Source organism: Callorhinus ursinus, unplaced genomic scaffold (genome assembly GCF_003265705.2).
Source record: "Callorhinus ursinus isolate GAN/ISIS: 27379988/994484 unplaced genomic scaffold, GSC_fseal_2.0 scaffold24, whole genome shotgun sequence".
Taxonomy (NCBI): domain Eukaryota; kingdom Metazoa; phylum Chordata; class Mammalia; order Carnivora; family Otariidae; genus Callorhinus; species Callorhinus ursinus.
In genome coordinates, this window is record NW_027397086.1 from 9,065,774 (window position 1) to 9,085,051 (window position 19,278).

At 54.0% G+C, this 19,278-nt stretch overlaps 2 protein-coding genes across 4 annotated transcripts in view; one reads left to right on the forward strand and one right to left on the reverse strand.

The window, feature by feature from the left end:
- Positions 1-14,414, forward strand: part of LHX6 (LIM homeobox 6) — a 31,847-nt gene extending 17,433 nt beyond the window's left edge. Inside the window, exons 9-10 of one of the 3 annotated variants that reach the window (XM_073905785.1) lie at positions 1,045-1,148; positions 13,999-14,414. In XM_073905785.1, the coding sequence (XP_073761886.1) occupies positions 1,045-1,148; positions 13,999-14,313 (419 nt within the window). In that variant the 3' untranslated portion in view covers positions 14,314-14,414. Of the gene's footprint in view, positions 1-1,044; positions 1,149-5,725; positions 7,910-13,998 lie in introns of those variants that run through there. The other 2 variants (XM_025888469.2, XM_025888470.2) reach the window with 2 other exon arrangements.
- Positions 8,930-19,278, reverse strand: part of MORN5 (MORN repeat containing 5) — a 29,292-nt gene continuing 18,943 nt past the window's right edge. The window contains exon 5 of the mRNA XM_073905786.1: positions 8,930-9,897. Within this exon, the coding sequence (XP_073761887.1) occupies positions 9,818-9,897 (80 nt within the window). The 3' untranslated portion in view covers positions 8,930-9,817. The remainder of the gene's footprint in view (positions 9,898-19,278) is intronic.

Below are 19,278 nucleotides of genomic sequence, written 5' to 3' on the forward strand. Positions count from 1 at the left end.
AAAAGCTTTGGAACCAGACCCCAGAAAGATGCACATACACACATAATTTTCAGTGTGAATCCCAGGCTGTTCATAAACTCCTAGAACGCCCCAGGTTAAGAATCCCCAGTCTTATGCAATTGCTTTATTCTACCGATGAGGGAACTGTGGCTCAGAAAGCACAGTGACTTGTCCTAAGTTACATATTAATTGTAAGTCTCTGTAGAGGGCTCTCCCCTGGGACCATGTGACCGGAGAGAAAGAAGGGTAGGGACTAGAGAAGCCACAGACTTCCCCCCTGTGGTGATAAAGCCCTGAAACATGAGAGATTTGGGTCAGATATAAGGGGATGGACTTTCCCCCACAGCTTTAGATGTTGGAATAAGGTACAGAGATTCATGCAACAAGTATTCAAAGAGTACCTGCTAGGTGTCATGCCTCATTCTAGGTACTGGAAATCCATAAAGATCTAGATCTGGAAAACAGACAAAAATTCCGGCCCTCATTACAGCTTGTGTTCTAGTTGGCAAAGACAGACAATGCCAAGTCAACAGTAAAAATATACAGCAAGTCCAATGACGGTAAGTGCAAAGGAGGAAAACTAAGCTAGGAAGGCGGCCAGGGAGGGTAGGGGTGAGTGTTGGTGTTGGGTTGCAGTTATAAATAGGGTGGCCAGGGACAGGATCATTAAGGTGACATACAAGTGCAGGGTCCTCTAGGAGGTATAGGGTAAAGCCTGAGTGATACCTGGGAGATAAGAAGGTAAAGGGCACCAAGGGAGGATCCTAATAATGGGATAGAGCTTGGCATATTGGTGTTAAATACGTACTTGTTGAGGAGTGTTTATCAGCGAGCTGGCAGTTATCACATAGCACTTTATAGATTATAAAGATTTTTACATTGGGCATTACAACCAACTCTGTTGAAGTTTGGCCCATGGCCACACACAGCTTGTAAGCGGCCAAGGTCAACCTGGTGCCAGGGCTCCAGCCTGCCGAGCACGGGTCAGACGGGCTCCTGTGTGGAGGCTGTAACATGGGCTCCAAGGTGTCCTCTCGTTCACAGGTCAGGTACAGTGCGGGCAGGTGCACTGCCGACTGCCTTACACCGCACCCCCCGTCCACCTCAAAGCCGATCTGGATGGGCCGCTCTCCAACCGGGGTGAGAAGGTAAGTGGAGCCTGGGGGAGAGCCTTCCTGCCAGGGATGGGTTTCTTCTGGCAGGCACCATGCCGCTCTGTGGCAGACCCTCTCCACCCAGAATCCTCCAGCCCCCACCTTGCCCCAAGGCAGTCGCTTGAGCAGCGTGTTCTGTGGGCACGGCCACTCCACAGGCCTCTTGTAGCCCCTCCCCCGCCACCAACACTTGGCCTTTTTTTTTTTTTTAGATTTGTGATTTTTAGTTAACTTTGCTCACATTTTGTGGTTCCAGGAAAGGTTTATATCACACACCACCTTGCACCCTACCCTGTCACCTGTTCTCCCTTCCTCCTTTTTATCCCTGTCTGTTGAGTGAGTGCCCCTATCTGGTGGGGCCCCAGGGTAGCAGGGCAGCAGGGGACCTTGGTCAACTGGCAGGGCCTCCTTTGTGGAAGTGGGATCTCTGGTTACATCAAGCATCGGGACTGAACATCCAGGAAGGTGCTTAGACAGCGCCCAGGCCAATGGCCTGAAAGCTTTGTTTTTAAACACTGGCACCCTTTAAAAAAATTTTTTTTCCCAGAACCCATAAAACAGATAAAAGTGGATAGAGCTGCTCCAGGTGAAACCACAGAGTGCGTAGGACCCCCACCTCCCTCTCAGGGCTGAGGCACCTCTCAGCCTTGCAAGCCTCTGTCCTAGGATGGCCCCTCGTTTTAGGAGCGGAGGAATTGAGGCACAGCTTCCTCCAGGTCCCAGAGCCTGGATGGAAACCTGTGTACTTCCTCGTCTGTTCAGCTGACATTTGCTGTGTACTGACTGTGCTTGGCAGCCCCGAGTCAGTGGCCAGGAACACAGAGATGAGGAGAGCAGAGTTCTTGCTCTGTGGGGGCCACAGTCTGGAGGAGAAGACACAAAAGAATCACAGCCCAGGGTGATGAAACTGATGGGGGAACCCAGGGAGCTGGAGAGTCGGGGCACAGCTCAGGAGAAACACAAGGAGGACTCTCTGGAGGAGGGCGATGTCTGCGCACAGGCCTGAAGGTTGAATCAGAGTTCATCAGAGAGAGGACGAGCCACCCTGGCTCTTGGGGAACCCTGAGCAGTTCAACATTGCTGGTGCAGTGGGAGCGGAGGGGGACTGGGAGAGGAGCAGTGGGAGAGGTGGGGGACTCAGGGCTGCCAGGTGGAAGAGTCTGGACTTTGTTCTGGGGCAGCGGGGAGGCCCTGGAGGCCTCTTTTTTAATTGAATTGAATTTATTTATTTTTAAGGATTTTATTTTTTTAAGTCCTCTCTACACCCAACATGGGGCTGGAACTCACAACCCCAAGATCAGAGAGTCTCACGCTTTACCAACTGAGCCAGCCTGGGGCCCCTATTTTATTTTATTTTATTTTTCTAGTTTTATTGAATGGAGGCCTCTTTTGGAAGCACTGCTGTAGCAGGCCTCAGGGAAGCAGGTAGCCCCAGGAGTCAGCAGGTGTGGAGGGCCAGGAAGACTGGGCCAGTTCCTCCCAGCTGGAAGGGCCCCCAGGGACCTTCCAGGCCAGCAGAACACAGTCTTGGCATGCCTCAGAATCATCTGGGAAGCTAGTAAAGAGGCAGATTCCCCAGCCTCACCCTTAGTTTGCTGGGGAGGCTTGGGGGTGGGGAGCCACTCCCGCAGGACACCTCTGCTTATCCTGAATGAGCACCTGCTGTGTGCCTGCCTCCGTGCTGGGCACCGAGGGGCAGGGATATGGTGCAGACAGCCTGGTTGCGCAGACGGATTTCTAAGTAAATGGTAGCGTGCGGTACAAAATGCCGCAGATCATTGGGTGGGTGAGCATGCCCCAGGAGCACCCGCCAAGGTTGTCCTGCTCACAGCAAGAGCTGCTGTTCCTCCAGCAACGCCTCCATTCACAGCAGGTGCTTTCTGTACTTTGATTGGTGTCTGTGGGTTTGGGGGTGGCCATCCTCCTGGTAAAGATAAAGAAACTGAGGCTCAGAGAGATGACATGACCTGTGCAAGGATGCCTCGAGTCTGCTGGGCTCTGAAGTCCATACGGGTCAGCCATAACTTCCTTTTGCCCAGCACTTTACAGTTTACACTGTGCTCTCTCCGACCTCACCCTTCACAGCCTCCCTGGGAGGATGATTTCTGATTGACGCCATGTCACACCTTCTGACACCTGGGCTCAGAGCAGTAGCTCACCAGTGTCACACCGTGAGTGTGGGTAGAGCTGGCCTCCGTCCCAGGACTGCCCACCTCAGAGCTGCCATTCTCCTGCGAAAGGGCACTTGTCCCGTCAGACCTGGCACAGGGCCTGCAGAGGCGAGCAGGCACCGTCCCTGTCCTCAAGGAGCATGTGGCTTAGAGCAGGAGGTGAGCAGGGTGACAGAGCAGTTGAGGTGAGGGGTGAACATGGCCTTTGAGGACCCAGAAGAGGGGCTGATGAGCTCTTAGGGAGAAGCAGGGAATGGGAAGAAGGGCGTTCCATGCTAAGAGAAGACCGTGTGCAAAGGTCCAGAGGCATAGAGGAGCCTGGGTCTGAGGGACCACAGGGTGATTGGCATGACTGAGGCCCAAGGAGGTGGCAGGGGTCATACAATGAAGGGCCTGGACTGTGGAGCGAGGGGCTTAGGCTCTATCTGCAGGGCAGAGGGGAGCCTTGGAAATGTTTTGGGCTGGGCTCAGCACTTGGAGCCAAGCCTTATCTCCTGGTTACTCAGCTAAGCTTGTGGTTATGTCTGGTTCAGTCTGAAGGATGAGCCAGTCTCGGGTCTGGCAGCTTTTGCTGTAGAAGGTTTCTGACCCCTGGGTTTGGCTGCCTAGCCAGAGTTTTCTCTTGCTGGGCCTCGTCCCCAACTTCACATCTAGCAGCTCTGCAAAAAAAAATGTCTCTCCCTCCTTCATGACCTCCCACCCTCTCACTGTCAGCCCTTCCTGCCAGCTCCTGGGACCTTTTCTGTCCACCTCTTGCCAAAACCACGAGGCCCGGTGGGTTGTGTGTGATCAGTGCAAGACTTGCGGACTTTCTCCCAAATCCCCCCAGGCCTGACTGGCCGAGCTGTGAGGAGACTCAGTACCCCCTGGGGAAGGCTCCTGAACCCACCCAAGACCAGCACCGGTCTGGCCGGGAGGACAGGGCTGTGAGCGTTCGCAGGGAGAACCCCCTGACTCTGCCACATCGTCATTTGGCCACACATGCCTGCGTTTCCAGAACCGCCTTTCTCCTCGGTCACGTCCCCTGATTTCACAGTTTCAGAGCTTGGAAAGCTCTTAGAAATCATGGCCATACTGTCATTGATCAGACAGAGACACTGAGGCCCACAGAGTTCTCTCTCCTGAGAAATCTTCTCTTAGTAAGAGCCCAAAGCCCGGCATCCCCGCGGTCAGAGAGCATTGCCCAAGGTTGGGTGAGACAGTGCGGTGTGAGCTCTGGAGTCCGGCCATCTCTGAAACCCAGCTCTGTCCCCTTCTCACCGTGAGACCTGGGAACACATCCACTTCTCTGAGCCTCCATGCCCACACCCGCAAAATGGGGATGAGAACGACTGCCAGCCCCAAGGGTTGTTGCCGAGAGCAAATGCAGTAACGCGTGGGAAGCGTTTAGCACGGCGCGTGGTTCACAGAGTGGGCTTGCAGATGTGGGTTATTGTGATCATGCTTATGGAGCTCGTCACCATTGCTTTCCTCCAGGTTCTCCTCACAGTAAACACTCTGGGCAAGGAACATTCCTGATCAGAAAATGGAACAGCCATAAGGCCATGCCCACTGGATGTCCCCAGACCACTTGAAAGGGCCTCCTGACATGTTACTGTGACGAGGCACCTCCCACTGACCAGCCAGCCAGTCGTCCTTGACTTGAACGTCAGGGAGTTGGCTGGGGGGGGGGGGGGGGGTGGTGGTGGCGGCGATGAGAAGCCAGTCCGGTGCTTTAGGAGGAAGAGGGCAAGGGAAAGGGGCTGGCGTTCCTGATCACCCACGGCGCATCAGGCACCTGGCTGCCTTTCGGCTTTGTGAAAACCGAGTGAAGTGCTTGGCCCATTGCCCGGGGCGTAGCGAGTGTCGGTGACGACTGTCTGGTGGCTTGCGGAGGCAGAGGGCAATGTGTTACAACAAAGAGAGTGTGGTCTGGGGCCAGGCCGGGGTCCACCTCTTCCTAGCTGTGTGATCCCGGGCTCACTGATCTTCACCCCTCTGGGCTTCAGTGCCCTCCCTGTCAAACGGGCATAATGGCGGGGCACCCTCACAGGGCTGAGGCTCCTGTCACGTAACGTGAGTAAGGCACTTTACGTGGTGCTGGGCACGGGGCACAGGGCCCCGCAGACATGCGCTGCTGCTGTCGGATCTCACTGAAGCCTCCGCATTCTGAGAGAGAGGTTTGGTCATCCCCCCCCCCCCCCCCCCTTTACAGATGAGGAACCAGGCTCAGAGAGGTGCAGTGAGCTGCCCAGGGTCTCACAGCAAGTAAGTGGCAGAGCTAGGATTTAAAACCAGATCTGGGCCCTGAGCGACCCTCATTCTCCATGCCTTCCAGGAGCTCTGGGCGGGGGCGGGGGCGGGGGGTGCCCGGTGGGGTAGGCCCCCAACTCAGCCACCTCCCTCGCCCTCCTCTTGCAGGTCATCCTTTTTCAGTACTAATGCTGCCGGCCCTGGTGCATCTGTCCACGGGCACCCCCCAACTGCCCCGCAGCCGCTGAAAGCCGGTGTCCGAGCCCCACTTCCAGGGATCCGCCCGCTCCGCATCCACCCCTCACCCGCCGTCCTGACTGCCACCAGCCGGGCCCCCGGGGCCTGGCCTTCCCTTCTGCTGACAACTAGAACCTGCCGAGAGCACTGCGGGGTCCTCCTCTCAGAAGGCAGAGCTCCCTGAAATTTGGAATCTGGGTGAAAACAACGGCCTGTTTTTCCATTTAGACAGGAGTCATCTTCAACTTAAGCTGATTACAATAGCAAAAGGCCAAATTGAATCGTGCAACGCCAACAGCCTTCTAATTTACAGGTTTTCTTTCTTCCCGTATTGGCCTTTATTTACTACTTCCTTGCAACCATCTCTGAATTCTGAATAGCCGACAACCCCCAATGTTATCCACTCTGTTGCTTTTGTCTGGAAAACTCTACAGTGTTTGTGGGATGTCCCCAAAGGAAAGCTATGTTCTAATTTTATCATTTCCATCTGTCTGGTTATGTCAAGTTAATTCAGAGAGAGAAGAGACGCTGACCAACCCTGAGAGGCCCAACAGGGCAGAGATGGAGGCCTGCCCAGACCAAGAGGCAGGGGGATAGGCAGGGGCTGGTGTGGCGGGGGGGCGGCTAGGGCTCCCACCAGAGAAGGATGTGGCATGCTGGGCTGGGGGAGGCACTAGTTGTTTTAAGGAGAGGAAAGAGAAGACTCGGGGTGTGTACGGGGGGGGGGGACAGTTCCTACCTAGTTATCCAGCATATATACGGGAGACGTGACAGAGATGCCATTTGATACGCATGATGGCATTTCTGAACGCTTGCGTGGTTAGAACCGGCGGCCCTCGTTGGCTACTTGCTGACTCCTGATAGGGTCTTCCTGGGAGGGGCCATCATGGGGGCAGCTGGAGAAACAGAGCCCAGGGAAATGGCAGTAGGAATGCTAATTCTGGACCCATCTCTGAGTAGAGAAAGAGGGTGCCTGCTGCCTAGGTGAGTGTGCCAAGCCCAGGATTCCAGGGGGGCACACGGGGGCTTCCCCACCAGCCCTGTGCGGAGCCAGCCCCACCCACTCGGGAGAGTGGAGGCCAGACACAGCTGTGCTCACATCCACCCTATTCTGCTGTAACTCTTCCACCCCAAACAAAAGGGCTTGGGCTACACAAGACCATGATTTATGTTTTCAGGGGACGCCCATTTGTCCCAAGCTCATCCTGTAATTTCAGAATTACTTGGTGTCCTGATGCATTTCCCACTAGAGGCTGCTAGTAAGCATGTTCTAGCCCAAGTCCTCCCTCTTGCTTCGGTTAGCCTGATGCATCGCTTTTGGAAGGAGACTCTAGGACGGGGAAAGCACGTTCACGGCACACATGTGTCTGCTGTCCCTCCTTTCGCCCGTGGTAGACATGGTAGACATCGCTGATTGATTGTATCACTCTCGGAGTCTGGATCAGGTTTCGGAATCCAAATGCTTGAAGTTGGCACTTAAAAACGAAAACCTATATGCCTTTCTTGCTCTGGGACCTGGAGGAGGGCGAGGCACGGGTATAGCCCAAGAAGGGAACCTGCTTCCTTTCCCTTCCGAAGACGGTTCCAGGGGACTCAGGGCCAAGAGAAGATAGCACCAGAATGGGCCAGTGCAGCTCGGTTCAGAGCTCATCCAGTGAGTAGCCTGTACCTGGCCCTGTGCAGGGTGCCGATGTTCACAAGAGGAACTCGGGCCTGATCCCTGGGGACTGGGGAGCTCTCGTGTTTCCTTTGATTTTTGCTCCTGATGACCGAAGCCCCGAGCACAACAGCCATGTGGTAAGTGGCCAGCCGAACCCTGCCCCGGGTCACCTAGTACCCACTCTGCCTTGAGCCTCCGCCAGGGTCTGTTCCTTGCGTGGATCACGTGGTTGTAGCATGTTGCCATTCAGACATGTCTCCACTAGCCTGTTAGAGCAGCCTGGGAACGCACAGGCCACCAAGACTATTTATTTATATACAAAACAGAGGGAGAAAACACACACGGAAAAAAATTGTAAGCACTTTTTTTTGTAAAACCAATGTCTGTTTTGTTACATACCTTTCATGTTGTGCTTTGTAAATGTCCTATTTGTGTAATAAATAAAGTTAATGCAAGTAGAAGTGCGGGCACTTAAATCCAGAACGCGATGGGATTCCGTTTCTTTCCTGCCCTCTGGTTAAGGGCCCCGGCCCTCAGCACCCGAGGCTTCTGGGCTGCTAGACAGTGCAGTCCCCCTTCCTGGACAATTGGTAGTATTTCCCAGTTAAACCCAACCGTGCGCTGCCAAGGCAGGATGGTGAGTTTCTTCTCCAATCGAAGCTTTGTAGGCAGTCGGTCTGGTTACTGTGCTCCATGTCAGTCCTGAACAAACACTTTCTACTGGGCCCCATGCTGGCTCTGCAGGCTTGGAGAAGGGCCCAGCCCACCAGCCTGAGAGGAGCTCTCAGTCTGGCCAATGCTGTAACCGGAGGATCCCTCCAACATGCTGTGGGGGCCGGGGTGCGGGACAGAATAGGTGCAAAAAGGAGATGCTGGGGGCCCAGAGAGGGGAAGGGCAGGGGAGCCTGTTTGGAAGATGTGGGAGAACTTGGTCTGCGGAAGTAAAGGGAAGATGGGATGGGAGGCAGGGAGACAAGGAGACAAGGCTCCAGCTTTGACGCAAGTCTGGGTCTCCTCCTGGGCCTTACTGGGTTCCAGAGCCACCACACAATCTGGGGAGTGAGAGAACATCTTTCTGCTCATTGGCCACTTTTCTTTTAGCAGCAGAACTGTTGGTTCAAGCCAAAGCTCTCGAGGAGGGGAGTGGAGTGGCCCTGCCTGGCCCTGCACAGAGTTGCTCATAAACCTCAGCTCGGGGTGTACGTGGTCCTCACCCCAGCAGGGCCCCTGCCTTTATTTTATTAGTTGTTTCATCCGCCATCCCTGGCCCCGTCTCTGCCCTTCTCCCCCTCCATTCTTCCAATCCACTTATCAAATGTTGATTTAGATATATGTGTATCTTTCTTTTTTTTTTTTAAGATTTTGTTTATTTATTTGACAGAGAGACACATAGGGAGAGCAGGAACACAAGCAGGGGGAGTGGGAGAGGGAGAAGCAGGCTTCCCGCAGAGCAGAGAGCCCAACGTGGGACTCGATCCCAGGACCCTGGGATCATGACCTGAGCCGAGGGCAGACGCTTAACGACTGAGCCAGCCAGGTGCCCTATATGTGTATCTTCCCAAAACTAGTTTAGCTAGGTTTAATTGTGTGTGTGTGCTTCTTTACATGAACGTGACTTCTGTTTTCAAAGCACAGTTTGGAAACCCCTGTGGAGATAAACCCTGTCATTCTACAGAGGTGACTGTTGCCCTGGAGGGGAGGGGGGAACCCCCCAGGATCCCTCCATGGAGCAGCTGAGTGTGCCCAGGCCACCCTCTGACTCCTAACTCTGCCTAGCCTGCCAACTCTGGGTCACTGGTTTGAGGGCCACTTTCCTACCCCTGCAGACCTTGTCAGAGCCTTCACAGGCCCGCCTTCTCCTGGCAGCTCTTGGTGAACCAGGAACAAAGCATGGGGGGTGGGGGTGGGGGTGGGATGAGCTGCGGGATCCAGCAGCCTCTATGGAGGGACAGTTATGCAGAGGCCAGGATGCCTGTGGCCCAAGTGTGGCCCTAGAACATGTCACCCCTTCCTCTTCTGGTTTTCAGCTGACATTTGGTCTTGGGGGTGATGTTGAGAAATACCTGGGAGATAAGAATGCATCAGGGAATGGCAGCTGGGAATGCACATTGCTAGACCCCATTCCCAGAGATTCTGGTTGGCATGTCTAGGGTAGGGTCCAGATCTATCTAATTCACAGGTGATTTTGATGTCGGTGAAATGAGGATCCCCTAAGAAACCATCTCAGGAAAGTACACTTGGGGCCACTGAGAGCAGGAAGGCTTTATTCCTGAGTTAAAAGCCAGGGTCTGGAACTACAGGCTGCCCCCAGGGCCGGCCACGGCCACGGCCAGCAGGCTACAGGAAACCTCCGCCAGCCAAGCTCACAGTTTGGGTCGGTGACCCACGATCTCGTCCCAGCCCTTGCGACACGTCCTGATGATCCACTCGTGCTCATCATCATCTGCAGGGGAAGAGGAAGAGCTGATCATGCCTGGTGTATGCTGGGCCTTCTCTGGGCTGGGAGACCCGCAGGCGGGGTCTTGGGACTGGGGTGCATTCCAGCACAGGAGTGTGGCCTTGGTGGCCAGGCTAGCTCTGTGCTGGGAGGGAACAGATCTTTCACTAAAACCCGAATCCTTCAGTTGCCTGCGAATGCCTGGTCTTGGGGGGAATTGAACACAAAGGGGTTTGCAGATGGTGGATATCGCTGATGGAGGCAGGCACAAGGTCATCTGGTGACTCTGAGCTGGGCAGCCCCGACGTGCACCCAGAGAGCAGCTTGCTCGGGCATTTGCCCCGTCTGACACCCACAAAGGGCACCTCCCAGAACAGCCAGTCCAGGCCTTGCTGGTAGTGCCAGGGGCTGGAGCCCTCAGCTCTTCGTTTCCTTTCTGGGTTTCCCATTGTAGACCCTTCTAAGAACCTGTGGCTCCCCAGGGGAACCTGACACCTCTGTTGACTCGGGTCCTTTCAGTGGGGAATAGAGAGAAGGAACTGATGTTCCTGTTGGCGTTATGCTCCTTGATCTCCCCTATTTTAACCCCCATGAGCACCTGCAGGCAGCAATCCTGCCATTCTGCTGATGAACAAGCAGGCTCAGAGAGGTCAAGTCACCGGCGCACGGCCACAGGTTAGTACGCGGGAGAGCCCAGAATGTGAACCCAGGTTGGTCTGACTACAAAGCTTGTGCTGTTTTTTTAAACCTCAGAGAGAGGGAGTGAAACACAGTCTTTGGTCCTCCCCCACACCACAGTCATCTCTCTGGGGACTGACTTATTTTCCCCCATTCTCCCCCACACCCACACCCAGCCCCTCCCTGAGCCCTGACAGAGACCCACTTGAATGGTGGGATATATACCCCTAAAACTGCATGCAGCTCTGTAGAATGTGTGCTGTTGCTTTGTGTGCGAATGTGGTTTTAATTTACCACCATAAATGGCATTGTGCTGTGAATTTCATTGTGTCTTACTTTTTTCACTCAACACTACATTTTCAAGATCTATTCTTGTTGCTAAATGTGCATCTAGTCCTTTACCTCTTACTGCTGCCTAATACTCTGTGGTGCCTTCCCTGTGATGTTTTTCTATCCGCCCTTCCGGGGCAGGACACCCAAGGGTGCTACCTCCCGTTACCAGAAATACTGCCGGGACAGACGTTGTTGGGCCCACCCCTTCCCAGACTCCTGGGAGAACGTCGAGGGGGAGGGTCTCGGAGTGGCACCCGTACTTCGTGAACCAAGGCTCCCAGCTAAACCCGAATTCTTAGGCTGGCCCTGCCTCATTCCTGCCTCACCTCTGTGTCAGGCCCTGGGGACAAAGAACTAGCCGGAACCCCTGCCCTCAAGCCGTTCTCCTCAGGGCTACAACCCTGGAGCGGCTTTAGTGTCCTCTCCTGACCTGCCTCCGCCTAAGGGATGGGAGCAGGGGACTACCCATCCTCCTCGGGGACACATGGCGGTAGCCAGAGATCAAGGGCACACACACACACACACCCCCCCGCCCCGCTGAGAGCTCAAACATGGAGGGCCAGCCCAAATCCTGCCCTCCCAATCAGATACCCCTGACCCCTTCCTCTTCTGGGAATGCACCAGGCCCAGGCTCAGAGAGATGGAGCCTTACTGACAGCCTACTGTGTGCTCCGTGCTTTACAAACACCCGTCTTGTGGAGTCTTTGTGATAGCCCAGGAGGGTAGGGGAGGTTACCCCCATTTGAGAGAGGTGACGAGCCTTGCCTCACCTCCACAGCCAGTGGAATTCAAACCTAGGCCCATCAGACTCCAAAGCCTGACGGCCCCCACCCCAGGGCTGATGTGACAAGGGTGCCAGAAGGCGAGGCTGCCCCCACAGAGCTAGCCTCCTTGGCCTCCTCCCCACTACTCCTTTGTATGTGACCTCAGGAAAGAGGCTTGCCACCTGGCATGCTCTTGCCTTCGAGGACCGCCCTGGGCAGCTGGTGGGCCTCAATTTCTCCCAGGGAGGCTGCTGGGGAATCCACGCGTGGCTGTCAACCCCTGGGGGCGGGGACAGCGGCGGCACACAAGGAGTTAAGCGCTGGTGAAGCCCACTTTTGCCACACCGCAGCGAGCAGCCTGGTTGATAATTACAGTTCTGAAGTCTCTGGGCTATTCGAATCAGTGCAGCTGCAAGCTCTTCAGTGCTAACCCCTGAAACCAGACAAACTGGGTTTATTGTGCTAAACCAGCCCTCAGGCCCCTCCCTGATCGTTACAAATTGACAGCAATGGACTTAACAGCCTCTTCACTACCCCTCTCGCTCTCTACCTGGCGGCACAGCCACCAATTTGAATCACAGATGCCTCCCCTCCCAGCAGCTGCTCACCAACCCTCCCTCCACCTCCTTTGCACTACGCTGAGGCTCCCCTGGCCCCGCCACGCCAGGGTGAGGCTGCCGAAGCACGTTTCATCAATATTTAAAATGGAATTAAACCTGCAGCTTTGATTAATGCCTCCCAGAGCCCGGGAGTTGTGATTACTATTTTGCAAATTGCAATTGTTGGAATATGTTAATATGATTGTCTGAGAACATCTTCACCTTCTCAGATAATTTGCCCCCTTTTTGGCAGGAGGGGAGGGGGGAAAGATGGGGGAAAAAAACACCCCGCAAACTCTTTAATCAATTGTAAATTATTACCCTGGGCACAACTGCCAGGGGTTCCGAGGGGAAGGGGAGGGAGATTTCTGGTTTGGTGCATTTATCTTGAAAAGTTTTGGCCTCATTGGCCCATAATTCCCCTCGGGGACGCTGTCCTAAGGGAATAATCTATTTGTCTCAGTATTATTGAGAATCAGGGAAACGGAAATAATCTACGTTTCTTAAAACGAGAGAATGATTACTTTGTTGTGTGTTCATTTAACAACCAATTTGTAAACGGGGACTGTGGGCCAGGTATTGTGCTAAGTTTGGCGGCAGGGGTGGGGGGGGGCGCTGTGATTTAGCAGCTCTTGAAAAAGTCGGGTTATGAAGTCTGTATAGCAACATAGAGATGTTTTTGATATGATAAAAGGTGGCAAGAGGCGAGAAACAAAATTACATTGACAGTATAATCGGCAAAAACCGTGCACAGGAGAAAAATTAAAAATAACACATTGAATGTGAATAATAGGCATCTCTGAGCAGTGGGACGTGAGAGGTTCTTCTGTTTTGGGTATCACCCAAATCTTCTTAATGTGTATTGACAGTTGAAAAAATAAGAAACGACTGTCTTTTTTCCTACCCTCCAACTTAATGCCTTGCTAATTTCATGCATTTTGGTAGTTGAAAAAAATATTTCTAGGTTCCTAGAAACACCAGTGGGGGTTCTTGAATTTCTACAGAGTAAAAGAGCCAGCGTTAAAGTTATTGGTAAAAATGGGAGAATAGACAAATTTCTTGAGCGGAAGAATTACAAATAATTTCGGTGAACACTGCCCTCAAGGAGGTGGGGCATAATTCCCCACTCCTTAGGTGTGGGCTGCAGAGTGACTTCCTCCCCACCAGGACAGTATAGGAAAGGAGCAAAAACAACAACCAAGAAAGAGTAGCTTTGGCTTGCCTTGATCACCATCAGCAAACTATGCCTGAGCACCTATTTCTTGGTGTCCAGGTCACAGCTCAAATATCACTTCCTCAGCAACCGCAGTCTGCCTGTGACCACCCTTCACTTTCTCTTCATAGCACAGGCTTCTCTCTGTAATTGTCTTGTTTATTTGTACGTTGTCGGCCTCCCGCAACTGAACTGCAAGCTTCAGTGAGCCCAGGAGCCCCACCTGCTTGTTCAGTGGTATCGTGCGTGCTGAGACGAGGTGCTTAGTCCGTATCTGTTCAGTGAATGAAGGAACGAATGGACAAGCCCCGTGCCCAGTGCTGGGGGTGGGGTTGGGGTGGGGGGACAGAGGGGACTGAGACCCAGCAGGGGGTGTTGTCCAAAGGCTTGACTCAGACACCCTTCAGGTTCAGGTCTGTCTGCCTTTGGGGCAGAAAGATTTCTTTATTCTGGTCTAAAGTTTTAGAAGTGACCTCACTGCCTCGTGCACTCCCTCCCCCCATGTCACCCATGTCACCAGGAAAACTGGGCTTCTTATAGAGAAGAAAAGGAACTTTCGGCGAGAGAGACCCCAAATCTGACCATGGACGTCCCTGCTGAGAAGCCTTGCCTGGAGAGGCTCCCTACTCCTTCACCTGGACTTCAAGGCCCTCCATCCAGGTCTTCCTGCTCTCCAGACTGCCTCCCTACCCGGCCTGCCTCATCCAGTAAAATGCAGCCACCCTGCTGTAGGGCAGTCCCCCCTGTGTGCATGCTCACCAGGGCCTCTGTGCCTGTTACACATACTGTTTCAGGGCTGGGGGGCGGGGCCATTTCGGGGTCTCAGTGTATATAAAAGTGAAGAAAGGCCTAGACGAGAGTATACCAATTGCAGTGTCATTTAAACATGTATCATTAACAATTGCTTTTAGCAAAAAACAACCAAAGGCAACATAAGTGGGTCATTCCAGGATTTCTTTGAAGGTGGTGTTAAGCACACGGTGCACTAAAGGCCGTGGGCTCAGGAAGGGGCTGTGAGGTTGGAGTCGTCTGGTAAACAACTGTCATGGCTGTCACCCTCCAAACTTGAGGCTGCTGGTGAATGTGGGCGACTAGGCCCAGGGCCCTCCTGGCTGTCCTCCACCCCCATGGGCCCTGCTTGGATGGCATCTTCCCGGACTCACACTGAGGTCACCGTCGCCCCCACCAGCCTGGGGCAGTTGGGCCCAATGCACTCCTGGTCCTCAGAGCCTGGGGCAGATCTGGCACTTAAAACACTTTAAAGAATATCTGGTGAATGAATGAATAAAGAGATGTAAAGTTGGGGACATAACAGCAATAGGCTTACCCTGTGGGATTTGGACAAAGAGGGAAGAATTTCTTCCCCGCCCTCAGCTAATGGAGCTCCTGAGGGGGGCAGAGCAGATACGCCAAGTGCAGGGCCAAGACTGTTGTTTCCTTTTTTGTTTTTTGAGACCACAGACTGAGCAGCTCCACCGCACAGAAGGGATGGGTGGTTTGGGCTCATTCCGGGGCACCAAGCACACTCAGGATGCTCAAAGCCCTGGCTGTCCTGGGGCCTGCCTTGCAGCGGCGGGGGGTGGGGGGCAGGGGGTGCATGGGGAAGAGCAGGCCTGCACAGACCACCAGCAGGGTCACTGACGGTGTCACTAGTGCAATCCCCAGGTTGGCGCAGTGCAGGGGGAAGCAGAGATCCTGAAAATTTCCCAGCAGATGGAGGGCAATCCAAGCTCCCAGGTGGCTGCCAGGGAGGCCGCGGAAAGGCGGCCAAGAGCACGGGCCCTAGACTTCGGCTGCCACTGACTCGGAGACCTCGGGCAGGTGGGTCTCATTCCCTCATCTACGAAGAGCCCACTGGATCGAGTGAGATCATTCCTGAAGAGTTCTTAGCACAGTGCCTGGCACACAGGAAATGCCAAAAACCAAAAGAAAGCCCAAGATTGTCTTGGCACGGTGAGACTCCAGGGTGCACGTGTGACAGCCCAGCATAGACTGGAAGGAGTTCTGGGTCCAGTGCTGAGCCCTGGCGCCAACTTGCTGGGGGATCTTGAACGAGCCACTCCCCCTCTCTGAGCTGAGCTCCTTGTCTGCACAGGGGGTTTCACCAGACCCTCCTGCAGAGCCGGGAGGAGCAGCACCAGGTTGGCACCCAGGAAGTAGGAGCTATGATCACCACTTTGATGGGTCCTTTGTTCCCTAACTGGATACCTTCAAGACAGTGTTCTTAAGGGACTCTCTCAGAGCACCCTGGGACTTCTCCGTTCCTGGGGGCGAGGAGGAAGGGTCAGGGGAGGAGGAGGTCTTTGCACAAGGATAAGGATCATAAGGATTAAGCACCACAGCTCAGCTAATGATTTTTGTTCAAAGCGAGGTGGGCAGGCTTGGGCACGCGAGCCCAGAGAGGGCAAATGGGCGGATTCGGGTTATCAGGCGCCCACAAGCCGGATTCTGCGACCTCTTGGCACGCCTTTGAGCCGAGCACACCTGCGGTCACCACGGCTATGCAGCTCCCTCCCGCTGGAACAGGGAGGGGACCAAGATGAAGCCCGGCATCTTAGCCTCAGGAGAGGGGAAGAGGCTCCCACTGGCAGAGCACCTGGGAGGTGCCTGGTTCTGTGGAAAGGTAATGTCTGTCCTCTCCGCAGTGACACCGGTCGTCCCCATTTAAGACAAGAAACTGAGGCTTGAAGGGGGAAACAACTTGGCCCACTTCATCTGCCAGGGCAGAGGGGATGGGCTCCTAGTGCTGGTGCAAAAGCCACACTCACGCTGTGTGTGCGCGGCCACAAATGGCCGTGTTTCCATCCAGTTGGGTGAATGTGCATGAGACCCTCCCTAAGTGTGAGTGTGGGTGTGTGCGTGAGCGTGAATAGGTGAGTGTGCGAGTGCTCAGCGTGTGTGTGGCACTCAGTGTGTGACAGTGTATGAGTACCTGAAGTCCGAGTGTGTGTGCTTGAGCATGCGCCGAGGGAGGAGGCCCACCCATCCCTCAGTGAGAGCCTAGCGCTCACCCACAAGGCCAGGCCCGGCCAGGCTCTGTCATGAGGGCTGCCCTCTTTTCCTGGGATCAAGACCGACTCTCACATGGCTCCCATGTGACCTGGGGTTCCAGGCGGGGATGGGAGGTACCTGGTAAACCCAGCACCCCAGCCCATGGTCGGCAGTGCCACCCTCAAAGCCTGGTGCCACCCTCAAAGCCTGGCCCCACCCTCTGTGCAAATGCAGGGCTGTGTGAGCCTGAGCAGAGCCAGCGCCTGCAGTGAGGGCGGGACACCCTCTGCTCCTCATCACAACTCCTGACAAGCAAGAGGCTTTGAACTTTGCAGGCAGTGCTGGTGGCCAGAGGCCAAGGCCACGGCATGGCCAATATTGACTAAGGGATCGTTGCCCAGGCAGAGCCCGCCACGGAGCAGCAGGGGAAGCCTTGGGGCTGCTCGTGATTTTCTCTGTAAAAGAGCATTTTCTGGGCTGGGTGGGTGGAGGGCTCAGGGGCGGGGGTGGGGCTGGGGAGGTGGACTAAGCCAGGCCGCTTCACCCACTGGGAACCTGAGGTACAGGGCTCAGCACCCACAGCTTTTCAAAGACTGTTCAAGTGTGAGAGGTCTGGGGACACCAAACCAATCTTCGGTTTTTCTAAAATACAGAAAGGGAAACTGCAAAAAACTGAAATTAACAAATGTTATAATTAATGCATTCAGACTTAATTGTTAAATTTAGAAATCAAAACAATGTTATTACACTTGAAATCAGTTTGTAGGCTTGCTTTCCTCATTTTGCAAGAATTCTCCGGTAAGCACATGGCTCTCTAGAAATCACAGCCCGACGGGTAGTCCAACAATTTACCAAGCAAGATGTTAAAAATCCCTTCAAAGTTTTAACAGCAAAAAAAATATATATTTAATGTGGGAGTGCGGATATATTTTGTTCTAATATGTTGAAACGACTGGGGTGAGGCCTCCAGAGTCAGACTTAGGCTTGGATTTGGGCTGTGCCTGGAAGGGGTGAGTCTGAGAGGGAGTAGGGCCACCTGGTGTTAGGGAGCACTTGCACGTGCCAGGCGCCGAGTCCTGCACCTCGCATGCCTGATGTCACGCAATCCTCATCAACATCTGTCGTATGCACATCTGGTATTGTCTCAGGTAGGAGTTTTGGGTGCTCTGGTCAGTCGGTGAAGGGAAAAGTGCCCTGAGTCATAACGCCCCTTGGGAATCTCTTAGGTAGGCCCCGTGCTGGGGAAGGACATCCCAGTAAGTGCTAAGCAGTTGGTATTCTGACACTGTTGGAGGAAAGAGTCATTTCTGCTGTCCAAGTCCAAATGCAGAGTCGGCTTGTTAAAGTATATCCCGAAATACTAGAATCATCCTGTGTGTGGCAAGGTGCTCATCCAACAGGAGGCACACAGGGCCGGAGACCTGTGGATTCACGTCTCCCCACACCCCACCAGAAGCAAGTGGACGGAAGGGGCCAAACCGCCAATGCAGCTGGTACTCCTATTCTTCTTGCTTCCCCACTTCTGTTTTTCAAGCACCCACAGTTGAATTTGTGTTCACTACACATGTTCCTGACGCCTAGCCACTGTACACAGGCAGCTCATGGAAGCAGTATGCCAAGGCCAAGGTCACTCAGTTGGCCTGGGCCCCATAGCCTTTGCTCTGACCACTGCTCCCTTCCGCCCCTGCTCTTTAGCTGTGTGTGGACAATGGGCTGAAGGGGACAGGCCTGGCAGTCGGGACCTCTGTCCTCCAGACAGCAGATGCTGAGGGCTGAATTAAGGCTTTGGCAGTGGGGCCAGCCAGGAGGGGTGTTGGGATGTTAAGAATCTGCAGAACGCACTAGCAGACTAGAACTCAGTCCTCTCAGGAATCTTGCAAAGTCACTGTCAGCATCCCCATTTCAGAGATGAGGGTCCTGAGGATCAGAGAGGTGATGTCGTCTGCCCAAGCTCACCCAGCCGGTGAGTGGGCACAGGGGCCAACCCAAGTCCATCTCCACACCTGCAGCCCTCAGCCACTACATGCTTCCATTAAAAACCTCTCTGTCACTGCCATGCCTCTAGTCCTCACTGTCTGAATGATGGCATTCAAGGCTCTCTCCGCCCCGCATTGGGCCCCTGTGCCTTGAATGCCCAGGCAAGATATACTCCTACATACTTGTCAAAGCCCAGTCTGTCCATCCCTGCTGGAGGGAGACCCCCCTTTGACTCTTCCTCCACCCCCAACACAAGACCCCATCTCAGGTGCTCCCTCTTGGGGACCCTTTGTCCCTGCATCTCTCTGTGCCTTTTTCTTTTCTTCCCATTAGCAAAATCCACCTCTCATCTTTTAAGGCCTAGCCAAACACCACCTTTTCCAGGATGGCATCTCAGCCACACTTGGGCCACACTCAGGTTCTTCTCTCCGTCCCCCTAGCACACTGTGCTTCCGGCTCCTGATGCCAGCAAAGCAAGGGCACTCCTGGTGTTTTGGAGCAAGAATCTTATATGTGGTAATTTCAAGTCAAACATGAACATAAACATCATAGGAATAGAGAATTATGCTGGACTTCTTTCCATATACTTATTTTTTGGGTTGATGTTCATTTCGGAACTATATTTTGTGCGGTAGGAGGTTTGCTAGTCTCTTGTACATTTCGACTCCCTATAGGCCCCACACTTCTGTCCAGAGAGCACCCATTCCAGGTCCTGTGACTGTGTATGCGTCTGCTTCCCCTGGCCCCCACGCTGGTTCGGAGGGGCAGATGCAGAGTCTGGCCCCCCAGGAAGACCCTGGTGAAGACCTGTGTCTGGGGGGAGGCTTAGAGG